At 67.0% G+C, this 17,360-nt stretch overlaps 1 protein-coding gene across 6 annotated transcripts; it reads right to left on the minus strand.

Annotated features, from left to right (window-relative positions):
* Positions 1 to 484: 484 nt before the first annotated feature.
* SH3GLB2 (SH3 domain containing GRB2 like, endophilin B2) lies at positions 485 to 14,501 on the minus strand. 6 transcript variants are annotated; one of them, XM_070057779.1, is made up of 13 exons: positions 14,310 to 14,501; positions 11,504 to 11,645; positions 11,145 to 11,273; positions 5,348 to 5,481; positions 5,163 to 5,255; positions 3,642 to 3,704; positions 2,891 to 3,037; positions 2,561 to 2,584; positions 2,250 to 2,339; positions 1,934 to 2,034; positions 1,712 to 1,726; positions 1,347 to 1,587; positions 485 to 1,189 (listed from the first exon to the last, which is right to left on the minus strand). In XM_070057779.1, exons 1-13 carry the CDS (start codon positions 14,370 to 14,372, stop codon positions 1,082 to 1,084), a joined length of 1,350 nt encoding a protein of 449 aa, XP_069913880.1. In that variant the 5' UTR covers positions 14,373 to 14,501; the 3' UTR covers positions 485 to 1,081. The 6 variants fall into 6 exon arrangements, with proteins under 6 accessions (XP_069913880.1, XP_069913885.1, XP_069913886.1 ...); XM_070057784.1 differs by lacking the exon at positions 1,712 to 1,726 and having other exon boundaries at positions 14,310 to 14,500; XM_070057785.1 differs by lacking the exon at positions 2,891 to 3,037 and having other exon boundaries at positions 14,310 to 14,499.
* Between the last annotated feature and the right edge of the window lie 2,859 nt (positions 14,502 to 17,360).

Genomic DNA, 17,360 nt, shown 5'->3' on the forward strand with positions numbered 1-17,360 from the left:
CGTTTCCTCAGCCTGCCCGGGTTCTGCCTCGGCTTCCCCTCGCTGCCCAGCGGCTGTGCTGTCGGTGTGGCCACTCTATTCCTGTTTAGCGTGATGCCCCTGCCTGCCTCACCCTGGACCCCCCCACCCAGAGCCATTTAAAACCTGCTGTCACGTGAGGTTTCAGTAGTCAGGCCGACCTGGGCTTGAGTCCCTGCTTAGCCACTTGCCAGGTGTGGGACCTCGAGGCGGCGGCCATCCTCACCTGCATAACGTGGACGGAGCAGCGTGGGGGCGTGAGGCGTGGCCTCGCTCCTCCCCGCCAGGCAGACTCTGCAGGGCCCCCAGTCTGCACTAGAGGGCTCGCAGGGCAGGACGGCCGTGAGAGGCACAGCTTCCTGGCTCACTGCCGTACGTCCCCACCAACCAGGAGTGGGCCAGACGTGCGGCCTCCACTGTTCCCCTCCTCGGGGCTGTGCCTCCCGACAGGAGCCCAGGCAGCTCGCACACGAAGGAGGGTTTATTGTTTGCCACTGGCTGGAGAGCAGACAGGCAGAAGTAGAAATGTCTGTTAAAAAGTGAGTGGGGCGTGGAGAGCGAAGGCTGCAGCCACCAGCTTGGCGTGAGCTGGGAGGTGGGGGAGGGTAGCACCGGGCAGGCACTGCGCCGAGGCCCGACCCCGTCTCTTGCCAGGGTGTCCCCTCCAGGAGGGGCAGTACCCAGGCCCCAGGGGCTGCCAGGGCACAGCTGGCCTCACGGCTGTCCCCCTTCTCGGCTTCTGGCAGATAAGGGCAGGTCTCTCTTGTGCCCCTCACCCCGCCGGCTTCCTGGGCGCCCGCGGCTGCCCCAGTCTGGCTGAAGTGCTGGGGCCCCTCCTCCTAGCAGGAGCTGGGAGGGCCGGACTGCTGGGGGGCGGGGTGCAGGCAGGGGCCGGGCTCCAGAACCGTAGGTCAGAAGCGGGGCTGGCAGAGGCAGGGACCATTCAGCCTCTCGGGCTCCCTCACAGCAGGATGACCAGGGGCGTGGCAGGGTGGGTCAGTCCCACCCGAGCAGCTGCGCAGAGCAGTGTCCGTCCGTGCTCTCCTGCCCGGGCCGGGGGCGCTTAGCTGAGCAGCTCCAAGTAGGTGACGGGGACCTTGCCCTTCTTGTTGCCTCTCTCGCCAATGAGCCAGTCGGGGTCCATGCCAGGCAGGCTATAGACGGTGATGAGCTGGGGGAGGGCAGAGGCAGCTCACGGCCTGGCCCCGGTGCCCGGCGTTCACTTCCACAGACAGGGACAGCTCCCCCCCCCCCCCCCCCCCCCCCGCTGCTGCAGGCCCAGTGCTGATCCCCATCCAGCCCCTTCCAAGCTCCTGGCCCGGGCCTACCTCGTCAGCCAGCAGGGCCAGCTCACTGCTGTCCGCCGCCTCGTAGTCGTACAGCACCCGGGCCTTGCGGGTCCCGCTGGCGGGGGGCGCCACCTCCTCCAGGCAGAGTGCTGCCTCCCCCGGAGGCGCCAGGCCAGCCACTGAGGGCACCACGGGCATGGTGGCCGCGGCGGTGGTGGGCGAGGTGCTGCTCAGGGGAGGGGAGGCAGGCTCCGTGGTGCCCACAAACGTGCCTGGGAATCTGGGGGGAGGGAGCGTTTCAGGAGCCAGGCCCCACGGGAGTCCCACGTGCCCACCAAGACACGCAGGAGCAGGGCCCGCCTCCGGCCCCAGGAGGTGCCCTCCCAGCTACCCCAGCTACTCACATGGCACCCTGGGAGCTGGCAGCACAGAGAGGAAGCAAAGTGGGAAAAGGGTGAGATGGCCCCGCCCCCTGGCCCTGGCCTCCCCCAGCCCAGGCGGTCTCTAGAAACTGCTCCCCAGGCGCCTGGGGGAGTGCCCACCACACAGGGGCCCAGGCTGGTCTGTATCGTGGGGTGCTCAGGGTCTGGGAGCTAGGGGACCCGGGGCTCGGCCTGCGTCCACACCTGCCCAGCTGCTTCTGCAGGTCTAGCATGTGACGGTAGCACTGCGCGTAGTAGGTCGTCTGTGACTTGACGAACTCGTGGAGGCAGCGGAGGTGGTTCACCTGTGGGGAGGACGCGGTGCCTGTCCGACCTCACGCCCTGGGCCAGGGAGCCCGCGGGACAAAACCTCCACCCTCCCCAGCCAGACCCCAGCCCCGTGTTCCCGCGTGTTCCACACCAGCACCCACTCTGGCGGGGGAGGACCGCCCTGCCCCTCTCCTGAGACCCTGGTCACTGCCCACCCCGGGGGCGGTCTGGGGTGCAAGGGTGGGCTCACGTGAGTGCTGCTGATCCCCTCCAACAGCAGCCGGGTCACTTCCGCCTGCCGGTCAAACTCCGTCTGGGCCACTCGGAGCTCCTGCTCAGCCTGGGCGGGGCAGGACAGTCAGCGCCAGCACCGGCTGCCCTGCTCCCACCAGGTCCACGCCTGGAGCCCCCCACGGGTCGCCCTGGGGGCAGGCCCTCTCCCTCCCCCCTCCAGGGAAGGCTGCCCCAGCGCAGGGCACAACCCAAGCCAGAAACACCCAACTCCACAGCAGGAGGTACGTCTGGGCCCCGCCCCCCAGCACCGCCGTGGCCCCACCTCACCTTGTCCACCTCATCGTTCCAAAGCTGCAGAGACCACAACGGCAGGGTGAGCGGGAGGGGAGTGGAGGGTGGCCAGGACCCAGGGCCCAGGCCAGCCCCAGCGCCCCGGGACCCGACCTCTGCCCCCCACCCGGCCTGGCCAGGAGCTGAGCTTGGCACCAGGCCTGGCATGGCAGCAGGGGTCTGGCAGCCAGAGCGTCGACATGCCACATGCGGGGAGGGGCCGGCCAGCGGGGGGCCTGCTGCGCCTCTCCTACGGCACCAGCCCTCCGTCCCCCCGTGAGTCCTGGCGAGGGCTGGGGGCTGGGCGGCCTGGGCCAGTCACTGAACCTGTCTGTCCTCCGGCAGGGAAAGGCAGCCTTGGGCCGGGGTCACACTGGGGGCCAGTGGCAAAAGAAAGCCACAGGGCGGCCTCCACCCTCCAGGCTGCTTCTTCCGCTCGGCCCGGGGAGGGGGGCGGGCGGTGTCCTCCAGAGTCTACAGGAGAAAGAACCCCTCCCCAGCCACCACGTAGGAGACCTGACCCGGGACAGCAGCCTGGAACAGACGGCAGGGCCAGGCCACGTGCCCCAGCGCCAGATGGGCCCACACGGGGAGCAGCCCGCACGCGGGACTCGCCAGGCGTGCTGGGCAGAAGGGCAGCGCGGTGGGGACGGGCAGGGGGCCCACGCAGCTCCCCAGCCCGGAGCCAGCCCTGCCCACCTCCTGCCCCACCCCTCAGGCCTTGCCTGAGCCTCCACCCAGCTCCCGACACCCTCAGCTGTGCTACACAGGTGGCTGGCCACGCCGGCGGCCATCGCCGTCCCCTGCCTAGGCGTCTGTGAGGTGGGGAAGACCGGCCCACCCGGGACTGCCATCAGGGGCGGTGGGGGAGGGGGTGCAGGCAGAACCTCGGGTCCCCCGCGGAGGGCGCAGTGCCGTCCTAGGCTCACCACACTGCGCGGTGCAGCTGGGAGGACCGGGCCAGGGGCAGGCACGGGCAGGGCTGCTTCCCGTCAGCGCCCCGGCCTCACCTGCCGCTCCTGGTCCCCAGGCGGTCAGGGCAGTGGTGCGGGGTGGGCGCGGGGGCGGGGGCGCTTACCGCGGAGGCGCTGGCCGAGAGAATGTAATTACGAGGTCTAGTCTCCTGAAAGTCCGGCACCGTCTGGCGGGGAAGAGGTCACGGGGGCCGGGGTCACCCTGGGCCGGAGCTGGGGTCGAGGCCAGGAGGCCGCCCCAAGTCTCCCCGGGGGAGCCAGGGACGAGGAGAGAGACCAACACCACACGGCCCCCGGTGCCCGCTCCGGCCACCTGGAGGTGAGGCGGCCAGGCAAGGACTCCGCGGGCGGGCATGCCGGGCGCCCGGGACAGATGCCCTGCTGTCCCAACACAGGCTGGGCCCGGCGCGCTTCTCCCGAGCCCCACTGGTGCCGGAAGGCCCCAGTCAGACCAACAGCACCGCCTGCCCGCCCCAGGCCCCTGCTCACACGATGAGTGACGGGCGGATGCATGGATGGACAGGGTGACAGGCTGTCAACATTTGCAAAAAGCTGACTCCCAGGCTCCGAGGCCTGCACCCCCAGGCCGGGCTCCCCCTGAGGGGGCTCTGGCGGGAGGCGAGCTGCTTGCAAAGGGCCCCAAGGCGGGGCCGGCCCGGGGCGCCCAGAAGCAGCACAGCACATGGGGCAGGTATACTCACATCTCCCTCACACTGAGCCAAGTTACCCAAAGCAGAACGCAAAGGAACAGAAACAGAGAGTTAGTGAGTCCACAGCGCGGGCAGGAGCGGCGCCCGGGGCCGGGGGCACCTGCCGCGCACACTCGGGCCGCGGCGGGGCTGTCCACAGATGGCCTCGGGGGCCAGCAGCCTGGCCTCCTCGCCAGGCGGGGAAGAGGGGGCTGGTGCGGGCCACCCTGGCCACGCCCCCCGGGCCTGGACCTGACACATCGCGGCTCCTGCCACGGGCAGCGCAGACCCTCCGTGGCCCGGGGCTCCGTGGCCGCACTGTGGGAGAGGACGGCGGGGAAAGGCTGGGGCTGGTGCCGGGGCTGTCGGGGCAGCTGTGAGACTGCCTGGGCTGGGCGGGGGGCCTCCCTCCGCGGGGTGGGAAGTGGTGCCGAGGTCCCTGTACAGCCTGGCCGGCCAGGGCTGTGCTCACCTCAGGCCCGGCCCTCCCATGGCCGGCCCAGCCCTGGTCAGGGGTCCGGTGCTGTGTCCCTCGGCCCGGCCAGGCAGGGCTGCGCTGAGGGAGCGCAGGGCGGCCCTGCCCGAGGCTTCCCCGCACCATCAGGGGCCCAGCGTTGAAGCAGCAGGTGGGGGAGTTAGTTGAGGGGGAGCCATGCCCGGGCGGAGCTGGGGGAGCATCCAGGGAGCGGGGGCGAGGGCATGCGAGACCCTAGCTGCTGCCGCGGGCTCAGAGGGGACCTGGGCCCGGCTCGGGCATGCTGGGGGGGGGGGGGGTGAACGCCTCCCTGGGTCCCGGAGCTCTGGGGCCACCAGGCTTCCCCGGGGGTGGGCACGCGGCGAGGCCCGCTGGCCCAGTGCCACTCCCAGGCCAAGGTGGGGGCTGCGGCCTTGCGGCGCACCAGGGCCCTTCACGCCGGAGGGGGCGGGGACACGCACCGTGGCTTTGGCCTCGGCGGCCTTGGCTTTCTTCAGCCGAGCCTTGCAGGCGTCCAGGTCCAGCCGGCGGTTGTGCAGGAGCCGCCTCTCCTTCTGCGCGGTGGGGAACGGGCGCCGGTGAGGCCCTGGGCAGCCCAGGACGCCCCGGGGCTTCCCGGGGAGCAGGGCGGCCGCAGGCCCCTCACCGAAATCGTCTTCCAGTCCCCCTCCAGGAAGTCACGCAGGGGCGTGAGGAAGCTGAGCGAGGCCGCGTGCGTGAAGTCCCTCTCGGCCGCCCCCAGGCGCTTCTCGGCTTCCGACACCTTGACCAGCGTCTTCCCTGAGAGACGGGGTGGAGGTGAGGCCGAGGCCGGGCCGCCGGGCCGCCGGGCAGGCTCGAGCCACCAGCTCGCCAGCCGGCCGGGAGTCCAGCCTCCGAATGCCTGCGGCGTTAAAAAGCACAGGGGAGCGAACCTTCCAGGATGTCGGCTGAGGAGCCCGGCAAAGCCTCCCCCGGAAGCGACATAAAACAGCACGAGGGGGGGGGGGCCCAGGGCCTGGGGTCGCGTCTGCCGTCGTCCAGCCCAGGGGGGCCCGGGTCCCTGCCACCCACATCAGACACCTGCAGGGTTTCTGGCTCCCGGCTTTGGCCTGGCCCGACCCTCTCCCTCTCCCTCTCTCTTTCTGCCTTTAAAAAAAAATTGCCAGAATCACCCATTTCTGGGCGGCGCTGTGGCACAGGCTAAGCCTCCGCCTGCAGCGCCGGCATCCCGTATGGGCGCTGGTTTGAGTCCCAGCTGCTCCTCTTCTGATCCAGCTCCCTGCTGATGCACCTGGGACGGCAGCAGAAGATGGCCCGAGTGCTTGGGTCCCTGCGCCCACCTGGGAGACCTGGAAGAAGCTCCTGGCTCCCGGCTTCAGACTGGCCCAGCTCCGGCCGTTGTGGCCATCTGGGGAGTAGGCCAGCGGATTCTCTGTCCCCCCCACCCCCCGTCTGTAACTATACCTCTAAGTAAACAAATCTTAAAACAACAAAAAACATCCACTTCTGAACTGTGAAAATGGTCCAAAGACAAAAAGCAAACTGAAGCATTTATTCAAGAAAACCGTGACCCTGCGAGGGGAGTTGTCCTGGCCTTGGGGCTGCAGCCGCGCCTCCCAGGGGCCAGCCTGCCCCGCCGCACCGCAAAGCCCTCAGCAGCCATGCTGCCGGCTGGAACACACCACACACTGCCAGAGGCTGCAGGAGGCAGTGCCGGAGGCTGCGCACCCTCGGGAGGGGGGGGCACAGCTAGGAGCACCTCGGGAGAGGGGGGGCACAGCTAGGAGCACCTCGGGAGAGGGGGGGCACAGCTAGGAGCACCCTGGGGAGGGGGGGCACAGCTAGGAGCACCCTGGGGAGGTGGGGGGGCACAGCTAGGAGCATCCTGGGGAGAGGGGGGGCACAGCTAGGAGCATCCTGGGGAGAGGGGGGAGCACAGCTAGGAGCACCTCGGGAGAGGGGGGAGCACAGCTAGGAGCACCTCGGGAGGGGGGAGCACAGCTAGGAGCACCTGGGGAGAGACGGGGTGGGGAGCCCCAGCCACGTAGCCAGCCTCGGCTGCAGGGAGCGAGGCTGGCAGGCGGTGGCGGCGCCGGCTATGAGCCTGTCCCCCGCTCCCACGCGTGCTGGCACAGCCCCCAGGCTCAGGAGACTCAGGCCCCGTCTCTGACGGCTCCCGGCAGACAACCCCGAGGGAGCAGGCTTCAGGATCTGAGCAGTCGTTTTTAAACTTTTTAAAGGTTCCTGGCCGGCGCCGTGGCTCACTTGGCTAATCCTCCACCTGCGGCGCCGGCATCCCATATGGGTGCCGGATTCTGTCCCGGTTGCCCCTCTTCCAGGCCAGCTCTCTGCTGTGGCCCGGGAGTGCAGTGGAGGATGGCCCAAGTGCTTGGGTCCTGCACCCCATGGGAGACCAGGAGAAGCACCTGGCTCCTGGCTACGGATCAGCACAGCGCTGGCCATGGCGGCCATCTGGAGGGTGAACCAACTGAAGGAAGACCTTTCTCTCTCTCTCTCTCTCTCTCTCACTGTCTAACTCTATCTGTCAAATAAAAAAATAAATAAAGGTTCCTTTTTATTTGACAGGCAGAGTTACGGGGGGGGGAGAGAGAGAGAGAGAGGAGGTAGAGGGGACAGGGGAGGGGAGAGGGGAGGGGAGAGGGGAGAGGGGCAGGGGAGGGGGGAGAGGGGAGAGGGGCAGGGGAGGGGGACAGGGGAGGGGGGCAGGGGAGGGGATAGGGGAGGGGAGAGGGGAGAGGGGAGAGGGCAGGGGAGAGGGGAGAGGAGAGCGGAGAGGGGAGGGGAGAGGAGAGGGGAGAGGGCAGGGGAGAGGAGAGGGGAGGGGGGAGGGGGGAGCAAGCTTCCACGCTTGGTTTACTCCCGCATGGGCACGATGGCCGGGGACAGTCCAAGCTGAAGCTACTAGAAAGACAGAAATTAAACACTGACAACTCTGGGGCTGGAAGTACAGTAACCGAAAGGAAACACGAGCCAGCGGGGCCAGCGCCGGCCGGACACAGCAGGTCAAGCTGCTGCCCGTGACGCCAGCAGCCCACGTGAGCGCGGGTTCAAGCCCCGCCTCCCCCGCCTCTGCCCCTTGTAAGGCACCGAGGACGGCCCAGTGCGGGTCCCTGGCACACGCGTGGGGCCTGGAGGAGCTCCTGGCTTCAGCCTTGGGAGTGAACGAGTGGATGGGAGACCTCTCTCACACACACTGGTGCACAGGTAACCACAGTGACCACAGAAGGCCGGCAGAGTTCACTGAAAATACAAAATGCAAGAAAACTGCATAGATTCCAAATTTTTGCACCACACAGACTTCTATTCTAACTCAATTCCCACAGATCTTGAAGTAGCGTCATATGCTTTGTTTCTTTTTTCTCTTAGTTACTTAAGACAGCTGCACACAACAATAATGTGTAATCCTCTGTAGGACTTAGGGCGGTACCGCTGGCAGGCAGGGGAGGGGCTGGTGCCGTGGCTGGGGGCATCCACACGGGCACAGGTTCCTACCCGACTGCTCCACCAGCTCCCTGCCAACGACGTGGGAAACGCAGCGGCAGACGGCAGCGGCAGACACCCACCCGCGTGGGAGACCCAGAGGAAGCTCCTGGCTCCTGGCTGTGGCCTGGCCCAGCTCCGGCCACGGCGGCCATCTGGTAAACCAGCACAGAACACACATCCCATGTTCTGCCCTACATGTGGGGGCCGAAGTTAAAAAGAAGAAACTTCAACAAAACGAAGAAATAAAAACGTCCCTCTGGGGGCAGGCACTGTGGCTCGGCAGGTGGAGCTGCAGCGTGGATGCCTGCAACCCGTCTTCCCGGGCGCGTCAGCAGGGAGCGGGACAGGGAGCGGAGCCGCCGGGGCTCTAACTGGGCGCTCCCGTCGGGTGCTGGAGCCACAAGCGGCAGCCTAGCCCAGCACACAACGCCGGCACCGGGGCGCCCACGTCCTGTATCGGGGTTCTGGTTTGAGCCCCAGCTTGCTGCCGGTGCACTTGGGAAGCAGAAGGTGACGGGCTCAGGGCCTGGGTCCCTGTCGTCCACGCGGGTGTCCCGCACGGATTTCCAGACTCCTGGATCCGGTCTGGCCCAGACCTGAGCGTTGTGGCCACTTGGGGAGTGAATCAGTGGATAGAGAGAGATGTCTCTCTGTCTCTTCCTCTCTCAATGCTACTGACTTTCAAATAAATAAATCTTTTTAAAAATTACACTAAAAGAAAACCGTAAAATATAAAAGAAGGCAACAGGGGCGGAACAAAATGAACTGAAACAGTAAAATGGCATGTGTAAACCCAACCACAACACTGAATGTGAACGGACTAAACACTCCAGTCAACAGGCAAAGACCGTCGTGTGTGTGTGTGTGTGTGTGTGTGTTTCAAGATTATTTATTATTTGAAAAGTGGAGAGGCAGAGGCAGAGGCAGAGAGAGAGAGAGAGGGAGGGAGAGAGAGAGGGAGGGAGGGAGAGAGGTCTTCCATCCAAGGGTTCACTACCCAATGGCCACAACAGCTGGAGCTGGGCTGACTGAAGCCAGGAGCCAGGAGCTTCTTCTGGGTCTCCCACACGGGTGCAGGGGCCCAAGGACTTAGGCCATCGTCTACTGCTTTCCCAGGCCACAGCAGGGAGCTGGATCGGAAGTGGAGCAGCCAGGACTCGAACCAGTGCCCATACGGGATGCGGGCACTGCAGGCAGCGGCTTTACCCGCTATGCCACAGTGCCGGCCCCCCCTTGGTGATTTCTTAAAAGGTTAAATGCAACTTCACCGTGTGGCTTGGCCATCCCACTCCTGGCACACGCCCAGAAGTGAAAATGTGCGGGCACTCGGCCGAGTGGGCAAGCCGCCACTTGAGACATCTGCGAGCCACGTGGGAATGCACGGGTTCCAGTCCCGGTGCTGTTCCTGATTCCGGCTTCCGGCTAACAGGCACCTGGGAGGAAGCGATGATGGCCTGAGTCGTTAGTTCCTGCCACCCACGTGGAAGCCGGCACAGAGCTGCCGGTTCCTGGCATTCGCCTGGCTCAGCCCTGGCTGCTGAGGGCACCAGGGAGTAAAGCGACACATGAGAAACTCAGCTCTGTCCGCCTTTCAGATAAAGACTAATTCTTACAGAGGAGACACGGGACGCCCTCAGCCCCTGACCGGGTTCTGGCCCCAGCTCTGCCAGCGTGCACGCGGGAGGAGCAGGCGACGGCTGCCCCACGTGGGAGGCCCAGACTGCGCTGCCAAGCGCTGCCTGTGTGGGCATTCGGGCTGTTGCAGACGGAAGAGGTCTGCGTCTGCCTTTCAAATACATTTTAAAAAAATATTTATTATTTATTTGAAAGGCAGAATTACAGAGTGAGAGACTGATGTTCCATCTACCGGTTCACTCCCCAAATGGCTGCATCAGCTGGGGCTGCGCCAGGCTGAAGCCAGGAGCCAGGAGCTCCTGGGTCTCCCGTGGGCGGCAGGGGCCCAAGCGCCTGGTCGTCTCCCGCTGCTTTCTCAGGCCATTAGCAACACCTGGATCAGAAGAGGGGCAGCCGGGACTCAATCCAATGCCCACCGGGATGCGGGTGCTGAGGGCAGCAGCTTAACCCCCTACACCACACCAGTCCCAGGAAACCCTTCTGCTCCCGGGCAGTTTAGAAAGACACCCTGTGCATCACGCTCATACATACATACATAAGTCATATATATAACACATATAACACATATGTTACATATACATAACGTTCCAATTACATGAAATACTAGAAAGAAAACTGGGATGGCTGTTGGGCACAGCGACTGAGATGCCACCTGGGGGCCAGCGCTGTGGCACAGCGGGTTAAGCTGCCGCCTGCAGCACCGGCGTCCCATATGAGCACGGGTTTGAGTCCCGGCTGCTCCTCTTCCGATCCAGCCCCCTGCTAATGCGCCCTGAGGGGGAGGCAGCAGAGGAGGGCCCAGGTGCTTGGGCCCCTGTACCCACGCGAGAGACCAGAGGGAGCGTCTGGCTCGGGAGTGAAGCAGGGGATGGGAGATCTCTCTATTTCTGTTTCAAATAATAAATAAGTAAGTAAATAACTTGAATTGTGGAGGTTTATACAACCCTGCAACTCACTGATGGTCACTCAAGTCCACACCCAGAACAGGTGCACGGGACGCCACGGAAGTCTCACTCAAGAACATTTCAGAAAACCCACAGAGGCTCTTTCGGGGCTCTGATCAGCAGGTGGGACACCAGCCAGGAAGCCGAGCTGCATAAAGCTGTGACCTCATTAAACCCTGCACGCAAAGCCCAGTGGGTTCCGGAAGGATCCTGTGCACGGACTGAGATGGTCACGTTTAGAACGAACGCAGGTGCTGCCCGCAGGACTGCAAAACCAGCAGAGAGAGGGAGGGCAGGTGGGCTCTGGCCCAGCCGAGGGGAGGGAGGCAGAGGGCAGCAGCGGGCCCCCACCTCGGGGCCGCCGGGCGGCGCACTCACCGTACGGCGTGCTGGGCCCCAGCTCGCTGGCCGCCTCAGCCATGTACTGAGCCAGCAGCTCCCCGTTGGTGACCCGCGAGGGGACCTTCCTGTCCAGCTTCTCGTACAGGAACTCCTCCACCCGGGCGCCTGCGGGGAGACGAGACAGCAGCCAGAGCCACAGGGTTCTCCGCTCCAAGCCCGAGGCCGTGGCAGCAGCCACAGAGCCACTCGGGGCCGGGACACGGGGGCGGCTGCCTGAGGCCGCGCACTGGGCACCAGGCCCTGCCCGCAGACACACACCTCCGGCCGAGCCCGGCTCCCCACCTCCCCGGCCTCGGAGCCCCCAGCCGAGCCCCCGCCCGCCGGCGCCCACTCACTGGGGTTGGGCTGCAGCAGCACCTCCGTCTGCCGTAGGATCTTCTCTGTCCAGTTCTTGGTGCTGTCCGCCCGGGCCAGGAGGTTTTCAAAGTGGGCGTCCAGCTCGGTCTTCTCGGCCTGACCGAATTTCTCCTCCGTGAACTGTCGGGGCAGGGCCGAGGTGGGAGGGCTCAGGAGGAGGGGCGGGTGGCGGGGAAGGGAGGGGAGGATGCCCCTGGCCCCCCTGCCAGCCCGCCCCCCCAAGCCAGGGGCCAGGGTCAAGGCACTCGCCCTGCACACGACGTACGGGGGCTCCCGACGCTCAGTGGCCGCACCGGGCTGGAAAGCCACGGCCTGCTCGGCTCAGTGTGCCCCCGTGTGAGCCCGGCTGGCTGACGCTGGGCCTGGGGCCGTGACAGCCGTCGCCTGTCACCCCTAAGAATGCACAGCACCCCACTATCTGGTCCCACCTCGAGCGGTGGGGGGTCCTCGGAGCCCGACTCTGACTACAGGACTCAGAATCGAGTCTCAGGGGACAGACAGGTGCAGGCTCCCGGGGGCCGCAGGCCAGTGAGTGGGACGCGCGCGGCCCCCAGACCAGGGGCCGCGTCCCTGTCTCGTTCTGTGTGGCCTTGGGCAAACGGCTCTCCTTGGCTGCAGCGGGGGCCAGGAAGCGCATCTCTGGCCCAGGCAGAGAGGGAACCTGGAGCTCGAGGCTGGGCTCGGTGTGGCCGCGGCGGCCGAGAGCCGACGGGCGGATGCCCAGTGCGTGGCTCTGGCTACCTGGTGTGCTGGCCGGGAGAGCAGCCCGAGGCCGCTTCCACCCCCACAGCGGGTCGGTCAAGCAGATGCTGCATGAGGGGCAGAGCTGGCTGGTGTGGTCCGGGGGTCTGGAGACCCCTCCCGGAAGGCCTTGGCAGTGCTGATGTGCGCAGAGGCTGCAGGGAGCCCAGCAGCCATCAATTATGGAGCAGGGCTGGGCGCGGCACAGCCAGGGCCCGCAGCTCCCTGCCCCCAGCACCCCCCCCCTCCCCGGGACCGGCTGCCCCGGCTGCAGCCTCCTGCCAGGCTCACCTCACCTCTGCGGGTGCTGTGGGAGCCTCCTTCTCCAGATACGGAAACCAAGTCGCTCTGGGCCTCGGGTTCCCAGGGGGAGCAGAGGAGCAAGATCCCCCGGGAGCCCGGTGGGCGGTGTCCCCGTCCCCGGCGCCCAGAGGCCGCCCCCACCCTCGCCGTGGGTTCTCGGGGCTCCCACCCCGCACCCGGGCTTTCCCGGGCTTCCGCCCCACGTCCCCAGGCGGTGCCCCCGCCGCGAGCCGGCTCGTCTTACTAGCACCCTGCCACTAGTACTCACAGCACCAGCGCCCTCACTCCTGCCCCTCCCACCGCCACCTGGAACGCCCTCCCGGGACCCCCCCTCGCTTTGCCAGGCAGCTCAGGGCCCCCCACCAGGAAGCCATCCCAGAACCTGGGGACCCTGTCCCTGCCCGCGGGGTGGGTGAGGCTCCTAAAGTCAGGCTGGGTACTTGCAGGGGGAGGAGCCGCCCTGCTGCCCACCCCGGGGCAGCCTGGCCCCAGACAGGTGCCCCCCGTGGCCCCTCCGCCCCGTTCCCGGTGAGAGGCGGCTCCCTGCAAGATGGCAACAGCAGGGGGTGGGCGTGCGCAGTCTGTTTATAAAGCTCCCAGCTCCCTCCTCCACCCGAGGCCTGGCCGCGCCGGCTCCCACTCCAGCCCAGGTGACCCCCGCGGGTCAGGTGGAGCGAGGCCCCAGCCCAGGCCTCCCCACTCCCGGGCCGAGCTGTAGCCGGAAACCGGCAGATCAGGTTCTTCCCGGAGGCGGGAGATAGTCCGGTTGCCATACCAACGCGGGCGGGTCCCCCACCCCTGCGGCCAGGGGCGGCTGTGGGGTGCTCTGGGGTGGGCTGGCCCACCAGGCTTGGGACACCAATCCTCAAAGGACCACGGCGCTCCCCAGTCCACACGGCTTCTGAGCGGCCAGGCTGGGGCCGGAGGACCAGGCTGGGCAGAGCCCCCGGCAAGGGCAGGGGCCACACCACAGGCCTGGCTCCCACACCCGCCCTCGGGGCAGGCTGAGGTCGGCAGAAGGTGGCTTGCCCAAGGTCACAGGTGCAGGAGGAACCTCCCCAACCGCCCAGAGCCGGCTTTTCCTGCGCTCACCCCCACCTTGGAAGGGCAGACAACCCGTCCCACTTCTCAGACTGAGAAACCGAGGCCCAGCAGGCCTGAGCCCCTTCCCCAAGGTCACAGGGGGGCGCCATCGGCCCACAGCCGCCTCCAGCTCTTAACCGGGGCTGTAGCTGCCTCAGTTTCCCCCCTTGCCCTCCAGTGCACAGGCCAGGGTCCTATCTCGGCATCAGCGGCCTGGCCAGCTTCCAAGGAGGGGCACCTGTCCATGCCCTCGCCCTTGCCCTAGCCCCAGGCCTGGGGAAGGAAACAGGCCGCCCGGGGAGCCATGAGCATCCAGGCACGCGAAGGGGGCCTGGGGAGTCGCCGCACCCGCCCATTGCACAGGTGCAGACTGAGGCTCGGGGAAGGGGCCGTGCAGAACGTGCGCGCTGGGCCCCTGGCCTCCGAACGGCCCCGCCCCACCCCAGGCCCGCATCACTGCTGGACAGGGCAGGGGCCAGGCCTGCGGCCAGGCAGCTGGGCCGGCCAGCCGGCAGGCTCGGGCACCTCCCTCCGGGCGGCGCAGGGGCTCCGCGGGGACGGGGGCAGCAGGCAGAGGAGGGGCGTCCCCGCGACCCCCGGCTCCCCGCCGCCCCACATCCGGGCCCCCCGGGCGCACGACTCGGCGCCAGGCCTCACCTGCACGGCCCGGGTGAAAAAGATGCCCGCGTCCGACGCCAGCTTCTTCATGTTGAAGTCCATGGTGCGGCCCGAGCGCAGCCGGCAACCCCGGCCTCGCGCCGCCGCCCGCACCCCGCCCACCTGCTGCCGGCGCCGTCCCCCGCGCGCACCGCCCGCAGCCGCCCCGGGGCCCGAGCGCGGGGCGGGGCGCGCGGCCGGGGCGGAGCCAGCCGGGGCGGAGCCAGCCGGGGGCCCGAGCGCGGGGCGGGGCGCGCGGCCGGGGCGGAGCCAGCGGGGGGCGGAGCCGGCCGGGGGCCCGAGCGCGGGGCGGGGCGCGTGGCCGGGGCGGAGCCAGCCGGGGCGGAGCCGGTCGGGGGCCCGAGCGCGGGGCGGGGCGCGCGGCCGGGGCGGGGCCAGCGGGGGGCGGAGCCGGCCAGCGGCCCGAGCGCGGGGCGGGGCGCGGCGGCCGGGGCGGAGCCAGATGGGGCGGAGCCGGTCGGGGCCCGAGCACGGGGCGGAGCCAGCGGGGGCGGAGCCAGCGGGGGCGGAGCCGGTCGGGGGCGGAGGCCGCGCGGGAGCTCGCTGCTGCCCCCTGGCGGCCACCGCCGGCCCGGCAGCTCTCCCGCCTGCTGGTGAGATTAACCAAAACCCCACACCCGTGCTGCCCGTAATTACACGCTATTTGCCATTTCGCTAATGCCGGCAAGTTGGCGGGGTGCATGGATTTCAAAGTACACCTGCCATTTGTTTTTGGTCAGCAGGGGTGTTAGTGCAGTGGGCCCAGCCACCCCGGGACGCTCCCCTCCCACTTCTGAGTGTCCTGGATCCACGCGTGCCTCCACCTCTGCTTCTGACCTGCTTAGGGTGCCTGGGAGGCAACCGACGATGGCTCGGGTGCTGGGTCCCTGCCACCCACATGGGAGACCCCAGTGGAGTTCTGGGCTCCTGGCTTGGCCTGGCCCAGCCCTGGCTGTTGCAGGCACTTGGGGAAGAGAACCAGTGGATGGAAGATCTATTTTTCTCTTGATCACTCTGCCTTTTAAATGAATAAAAAATAAACATTTAACAAAAACCTACAGAAAGACCTCTCTTTCTGTAACTCTGCCTTTTTTTCCTTTTCAAAGATTTATTTATTTATTTGAAAGTCAGAGTTACAGAGAGAGAGGTCTTCCATCTGCTGGTTCACTCCCCAGATGGCCACAACAACTGGAGCTGTGCCGATCCAAAGCCAGGAGCCAGGAGCTTCTTCTGGCTCTCCCACGCGGGTGCAGGGACCCAGCACTTGGGCCCCCTTCTGCTGCTTTCCCAAGCCACAGCAGAGAGCTGGATCAGAAGTGGAGCAGCCGGGACTTGAACCGTCGCCCATATGGGATCCCAGCACTGCAGGCGGCGGCTTTACCTGCTATGCCACAGCGCCGGCTGCATCAAATAAAATAAATCTGTTTTTTTTAAATCTGCCTTTTAGCAATTTTGAAATACACATTACAGTGTTAGCTACGGTCACTGCAGCCGTGGGGGTCTCTTGCTGCCCCGCCTCCCTGGTGCCTCTTCCTCTACCTGTCTACCTGCCCTGCCTCATCCAGAAGCCGCCCCCCATCTCTCCAGATCTTTTCCTGGGATTTCTTTCCCTGTGACCCTGGGTGACAACTGACTGGGCGAGGAGAGGCCAGCTGGGGACCTGCCCTCCACTGCTGGGGCTGGGAGAAACTCCGGCTCCCCAAAGTTGGGGGCTGGGGGCGGACGTGAAGAGGGGTCCCGGGGCTGGGGTCTGGAGCCCAGTGAGGGAGGGAGGGAGGAGGAGACGCTATTGCTGGGGGGGGAGGGTGGGCAGAGGGTGTGGGGGAGGGAGGAGTTGGAGGGTTGGGGGGAGGGTGGGGTCAGAGGGTGTGGGGGAGGGAGGAGTCGGAGGGTGGGGGGAGGGCGGGGTCAGGGGGTGGGGGGGCTCTGCAGCCTTAGCCCCAGGACACGGAGTTGAGCACAGGCAGCCTGGGGGGAGAATTACCCCGCCCCCGCCCAGCCTGAGGTCTCCTTTTATAGGGTGGGAGTGGGCTGGGGGGGGGCTGCCGTGCACCTGGTGATCAGGCTCAGCTGCACCGTGTGGGGGGCGAGCCGAGCCCTCAGCCACAGAGCACGGCTAGGGCGCTGGCTGCCCCCAGCCCCTGGCCCCTCCTCACTCCCTGCCTGGCCCCCAGGGAGAGGCAGGAGGGCCCTGCCAGAGTGCAGGGGCAGGGAGGTGCTGACCTTGAACCCGGGTCCTCGGGGAGCTTCCCTCGGGGCTTGGGCTGGCTGTGTACCTGTCTCACCTATCTCTCGGCTCCATGCCTTTGTTTTTAAGCTGTGTTTATTGGACAGGGAGGGAGAGCTCCACCTGTTGGTTCACTCCCCCAACTGCCTGCAACCCAGCCGGGCGGCGTTAGATCAGACCCAGGGGCCTGGTCTCCCACGCGGGTGCAGGGGCCCAAGCACCTGGGCCATCTTCTATGCTTTCCCAGGCCACAGCAGAGAGCTGGACCAGAAGAGGAGCAGCCGGGACTCGAACCGGCGCCCACGTGGGATGCCGGCGCTGCGGGCGGAGGGTGAACCCATGGCACCGGCCCCTCTCCTTGCCGGCTTCGTTCATCTCCCAGGCCCCCTCAGCCATCCCAGCCTGTGTGCGCAGGGCTGAGCCTGGAGTCCCGTGGGCGCCCACCGCCCAGAGCGCGGCCCTCTCCCAGTCCTGGTTCCCTCCGTGTGGGTGGATTCTGCAAAGCTCCAGGCGGTGTCAAGCCAGAGATGCACCTGCTGCGGTCAGTCCTCCCACGACCCAGGGCCACAGCCCTCCCGGCAGCTCCAAAACCATCGCAGTCCTTGGTGGGGGGGGGGGGGATGACGCGCCCCAGGCCACAGGGTGACGAGCGGCGGCTCCAGCCTGGGTCCCGGGCAGTCCAGCCCTGGCAAGCGCTGCCCACCTGTCTGCCGCCGCCCACTGTCCTGGGAAAGCCCCCGCTCACCGGGCAGCTCTCGGTCTCGCCTCCCCACACTGGTTCCAACCAGCCCCCGGCTCCCACCCCCTGAGCCCGTCTCTGGCTC

This window comes from Oryctolagus cuniculus, chromosome 1 (genome assembly GCF_964237555.1).
Source record: "Oryctolagus cuniculus chromosome 1, mOryCun1.1, whole genome shotgun sequence".
NCBI lineage: Eukaryota > Metazoa > Chordata > Mammalia > Lagomorpha > Leporidae > Oryctolagus > Oryctolagus cuniculus.